This window comes from Cyprinodon variegatus, unplaced genomic scaffold (genome assembly GCF_000732505.1).
Source record: "Cyprinodon variegatus isolate N-32 unplaced genomic scaffold, C_variegatus-1.0 Scaffold81, whole genome shotgun sequence".
Taxonomy (NCBI): Eukaryota; Metazoa; Chordata; class Actinopteri; order Cyprinodontiformes; family Cyprinodontidae; genus Cyprinodon; species Cyprinodon variegatus.
Window position 1 is genome coordinate 324,606 of NW_015150534.1, and position 5,690 is coordinate 330,295.

The window sequence follows — 5,690 nt, forward strand, 5'->3', positions numbered from 1 at the left end:
GACGTTCGTTTGGTGAACGGCTCCAAATTTTCTTTAACGGAGAGTCTCCAGACTGATCTGCGAGTGAAACCTTGAAAGCTCGCGAGATCAGGATGGTCTCACGAGGCTACTGGCTGGTCCCCTACAATTCCTTACATTACATCTTACATTAAGATCTAAAGAGAAGCGTCATCTCCTGGTCAGACCCTGTAATTCAGTGAAAGGGTGGAGTCAGAGTAAAAAAATATGCACGCCCAGGAGAAGGCCAGTGGCTGGAAGTAGGAGGGGATTATGCTGGAAGGGCTGCTAGTGTAGCGCTAAAACCACTCTAATGTTGAATCATTTGTGAATAAGGATTTTGTTATGAGTGATTATCTGTTCAGTGACTCCAGTAGAGCTAAAATAACCATTGTTTCTGATACACCCCCCCCCCTCGCTGCTGTAATAATATCTCCGTTTTCTGTCTTCATTCTCAGTTTGAGTCGAGGTTCAAGCCGTACGTCCGTTACTGCATGGAGGAGGAGGCCTGCATGGAGTACATGCGCACAATTCTCAGGGACAACGACCTCTTCAGGACGTATGTCACGGTTAGTGACCCGACACGCCCGTCTTCCTCTTCCATTTTTATTTTTTTTTTTAGATTCTGGCTTGATTTTCCATCTCATTGTTCGCTTGTTTTTTCTGTTTAGTGGGCAGAGACCCATAAGCAGTGTAACCGTCTGAAGCTGGCGGACATGTTGGCGAAGCCTCATCAGAGACTGACCAAATACCCGCTCCTGCTGAAGAGCATACTGAAGAAGACGGACGAGCAGCCGGCCCGAGACGCCGTGAACAGCATGGTGAGGATCCCAGGCGGCCGTCGTTTTTCCCGCGGCGATCCGTTCGGCTCCTAACGGGGGGGTGTTTTTTGTTTCAGTTGGTCACGGTGGAGCGCTTCATCAACAGCGTGGACTCCAAGATGCGGCAGCGTCAGGAGGAGCAGAAGCTGGCCACCATCTCTGCCCGGATAGACTCCTACGAGGCTGTGGAGGGCAGCAGTGAAGAAGTGGAAAAGGTAAGAAGCTCACCTTTGGAGCTGCACTGCTTTCACTCCTCAGACTTCATGTCAACTCTTTCTTTATTTGTTTGTTTTTTGTGTTCTTTTTATCAGATCCTGAAAGAGTACAACCACTTGGACCTAATGTCTCCCATGAGAGGGACGTCACCAGAGGAGACAAGACAGCTGCACCTGGAGGGAGCTCTGAGGATGAAAGAGGGCAAGGACAGCAGGGTAAGGCTGAGTCACACGGCCTGCTTGTAAACGCACCACGTCTTCCCTTCTTTGAAGTCACAGCTGGTTTCTGACTCCTGTCCTGCAGATGGAGGTCTACTGCTTCCTGTTCACCGACCTGCTGCTCATTACCAAACCGGTGAAACGAGTGGAAAAGGTTAAAATTATCAGGCAACCTCTCCTCATCGACAAGGTCATCTGTAAGGAGCTCAAAGATCCCGGTGAGTTCTCTGCTGGGGATTATTTTGTCTTGATTTATCTACATTTTTGACCCAAAGAAAAGCAGGAAATCCTCGACGACGAAGAACATCAATGAAGTTAAGCATAAGATGCTTAAAGAACAAAAATAACCTGTTTCTGATTTGTTTTATGTTAGGTTCTTTTATCCTCATCTACCTCAATGAGTTCAAGAGTGCAGTGGCAGCCTACACCTTCCAAGCCAACAGCGCCACCCAGGGGCGGAGCTGGATCGATGCAGTCTGCAACGTCCAGGTTGGCAAAAAATGATTCTGTTGTGATTCAGATGATGCTGTGATTTTATTTGCTTTGTTTTTAAATGTCTGTATATATATTTTTTTGTCTTTTAGAACCAGCTGCAGAGGCTCCGCAGTGAGGAAGACCTCCGGCAGCAAGACAGTCAGAAGAAATGCACAGCCGAGGATGAGGAGGAAGATGAGAGCAGCAACTCTACGACAAGCTCCCCGATCCTTCGGCACAAAGATGAGCAGAACTCCAGGTACTGTAATAAAAAAAAGATAAACCCTTAAACTTCAGTTAATTTAGGTCGTTATATTTTCTTTTCTTTTTGCACCAAATTTCCTCTTTTTAGGCAAACCAGCCTCTTTAATCTGACTTGCAGCGTTTACTCTACTAGAATATAAATCGGAGGTGTCAAAAGTAGTGAGGTGTGTGATGTTTAGTTAAGCATTTTTAGGATTATGTCGATGGCGTTCGAGGCCTCGATAGGCGGCCGAACCCCGTCACTGATTCACGATCTGTTTCGCCTCTTGGCTGTTTTTAAACGCACAGCAAAACGCTGCTGATCCTGTCATCACATTCTCTAGTATTTTGATTCCTCTCCTTTAAAAAGAAGCACAATACAGTAAAAGAAGTTAAAATATAAAAAAATAAAATAAAAATATAAAAATAAAATACAAAATATAAAAATTTTTAAATAAAAATCAATAAACATCTGTCCCTTTTAACATAAGCACAGTCAAATTACAACCATTCGCTCCATCTGTTTCCAGGTATTTCATCATGTATCAAAACCAAACTGAGACCATAATAAAAAAATCTTAGCATCAAATATAGTAGTTTATTTAGTTTAAAGATTTAGATGAGCAAAACAAAACGAAAAAAAAAAAACATATCATTGTTGTCACAGCTTTTATATTTATTGTCCACTAGATGGCGCCATTGAACAATTACACCATGCTGCCCATGAGGTCAATAATTGGATCAAAGCCTCAGAGCTTCAAGAATCTTTATCTTACTAATATTCTTCTTTACTAAAAAATAATTATAGGAATACTTGAGTAAAATAAAATATGGGTTTTATATTGTACTTAATTACAAAAGTAAAATTAATATTTTTGCTTTAAATGATAAAAAATAACAAAAGAAAAACTCTTTTTATTTTTAAAGAAACCAATAAAAAGTTAATTTTCCTCTTTTTCTCACTGTATTAGTAAACAGAACATAAAAAAATACTATCCTGGTACAGATTTACTGCGATTTCAAAATTTTAAGACTGATATTGCAATTTGAACTAAACAGAAATTCTACATAATAACTATTAGAGATTTATTAGAGTATTTAAATGGCATTAAAAATTATTTAGAAAATGAAACTTAATCAACATTTAAACATAAAATCTAATAAAGAGGGAATGAGATGCATCTCAGCATCTGATCCATCATCTGTAGCGTTTCCCAGCCTTCAATCCTATTAATATTAATGAAAAAAATTATAATAATAATGTTAGAACTGTAAATATACAGTGATATGTTTATATTACTATTCTTTTATGTATTTGTTAATGTTTTAAAGGTTGCACTTTAAAAAATGCAATTGTCAAGAGCTGTTTTAAACAAAATTTCCTTTTGTTATAAACTGCTAAAAATGCTAAATTTTAGCTCAAAATGCTCATTTTTAGACAAAATGCATATCAAACGTCTGAAGGGATACATAGTCGCTGCATGCTTGGTAGGGCTGCAATGGCTGCCCATCTTTAAAGAGTTGAGCGTGAAAAAATGGAAACTTCTCCAATAACTGCTCTTAAAAAGAAGTGAAAGTTTAGAGCTTTAATGGTTTTATCAGACTGTTGCTGAAGTTGGCTAAACAACAATAGATGCCGGTCGATTGGTCGGCCGATTAATCACCAGTTGCAAACATTTTAGTTATATTTGAATGTTTTTCTGTAAAACATTGTTCACAGCTTGAATTTCATTTAAAGGAATAGTACACCCAAAACATGATTAGCCTTCATTTTCTACTCACCCCCATGCTGAACAACACTCTGGAGTACTTTTTTGATATCTCAAATGCATCTGGAGATCTGGGAGGCTTCTTGCTGTCTGCTGACATTCAAATAATGGAGGTCTATGGCGCCCGAGACAGAAAGGTCCATAAAAGTCCACAAAAAACGTGTCAATATTCCTCCATACTGCTCGTCCAATGTATTCCAAGTGTCCTGAGTGGGTAGCGTCCATAATTTACTCGAAACGAAGTCATTTAGAATGTTTTTAGAGCATAAACAGTAGCGTATAGGATTTCGTGAACGCGCTTTTAGGAAATCCTATACACTACTGTTTATGCTCTAAAAACATTCTAAATGACTTTGTTTCGAGTAAATTCTGGACGCTACCCACTCAGGACACTTGGAATACATTGGACGAGCAGTATGGAGGAATATTGACACGTTTTTTGTGGACTTTTATGGACCTTTCTGCCTCGGGCGCCATAGACCTCCATTATTTGAATGTCAGCAGACAGCAAGAAGCCTCCCAGATCTCCAGATGCATTTGAGATATCAAAAAAGTACTCCAGAGTGTTGTTCAGCATGGGGGTGAGTAGAAAATGAAGGCTAATCATGTTTTGGGTGTACTATTCCTTTAAGGTCTCCTCCCAGAGTGGCAGATTGATTTAAAAGCTAGTTTTTCAAAAGCAATGTCATTTTTTTAAACTTAACTGATTTAGTAGGAAAAAATCTTGGTTCTTGTTTTTCTTTTTCTATTTTTTTTCCTTTGATGCCTGCATTCATTAAAGATTGAAACTCCTGTCGTTTCAGCCAATCAGACGGCTCGACTGAGACCCTGTCTGTGATGGACGTTGACGAGCCGGCTGACCTCCTGCAGCGTCCCGCTTCCAGCGCAAACGAGGAGGAGTCCTCTGGAAAAGACTCTGAGTCGGACGCGGCTCATCTGTCGGACGGCCCCGGGCCTCAGCAGCCCGTCTACAGGGTGCATCCCGGCGTTTACATCGGACAGATTCAGGAGGAGAGCGAGGAGCTGGACCCTCTGTACCGGTCCCTCTCCATGGACAGCGCTTATGGTACCCTCTCACCTGAATCCCTCCTCCGAGAGCTGCAGCAACAGCCCGTCCAGAGTGGAGAGGAAGAGACGGAGGAAGTGGGAGAACAGGAGGCTGAGTTGGGTGAGCAGGAGATTGAGGAAGAGGAGGAGGAGGAGGATGAGGAGGAAGAAGAAGAGAATGAGTCTGTGGGGTCCCAGCTGTCTGTGGTGCCGTCGTCCAAACCTCGCAGACGTCCTCCTGTCCAGTCCAGGATCAAATGCATGCAGAGGCTCTCCTCCTTAACCTTGTCCCGCTCTGAAGACAACCTCCTCCAGCGGGTCCACGGCGAAGACGTCATCTCCCACGCACACTCTCTCAGCTCCCAGTCCCAGTCCCAGGACCTGGACTGTGAGGACACGGACCCGTCCTCTCTGGCTCACAGTCGGAGTCTGTCGGAGCTGCGGCAGAACAGCCTCAACCGATCGGAGGACTGCTTGAGCGTGAGCATGCCCGCCGACAAGCTGAAGGCCAGCCTGAGCCGCGCCGAAGCCATGAACAGTCGCAGGATCTCCGCCGGGCTGGATGAGCAGGATGGGGAGACGGCGCCATCTAGCGTCTCGGATAGGAAATGTAAGACGGAGGGAGATAGTAATTCACCGAAAAACAAAAAGAGGAAAACACCAGCCCAGCAGCACAAGAAGCTGACTCTGGCTCAGCTGTACAGGATACGCACCACTCTGGTTCTGAACTCCACGCTGACGGCATCGTAAGTCTGAAATATCAGCCTGGCCTCTACTGAGAGGCAATTTAGTCCAAAGTCATTTAAACATTTGTTATTCAATTAAAAAAATTCACAAAGGAAATAATCCATTCGTCCATCCGTCCATTAGGGGTGGAACGGTTCACAAAATCCACGTTTCGGTTC

General features: G+C 43.0%; 1 protein-coding gene across 6 annotated transcripts in view; it reads left to right on the plus strand.

The window, feature by feature from the left end:
* plekhg5 (pleckstrin homology and RhoGEF domain containing G5) overlaps positions 1 to 5,690 on the plus strand; it is a 152,718-nt gene that overhangs the window by 144,295 nt on the left and 2,733 nt on the right. For 4 of the 6 annotated variants that reach the window (XM_015373145.1, XM_015373143.1, XM_015373147.1 and 1 more), the window contains 8 exons: positions 456 to 566; positions 669 to 818; positions 896 to 1,033; positions 1,130 to 1,249; positions 1,338 to 1,470; positions 1,626 to 1,741; positions 1,837 to 1,985; positions 4,542 to 5,531. In XM_015373145.1, coding sequence (XP_015228631.1) covers positions 456 to 566; positions 669 to 818; positions 896 to 1,033; positions 1,130 to 1,249; positions 1,338 to 1,470; positions 1,626 to 1,741; positions 1,837 to 1,985; positions 4,542 to 5,531 — 1,907 coding nt within the window. Of the gene's footprint in view, positions 1 to 455; positions 567 to 668; positions 819 to 895; positions 1,034 to 1,129; positions 1,250 to 1,337; positions 1,471 to 1,625; positions 1,742 to 1,836; positions 1,986 to 4,541; positions 5,536 to 5,690 lie in introns of those variants that run through there. The other 2 variants (XM_015373146.1, XM_015373144.1) reach the window with 1 other exon arrangement.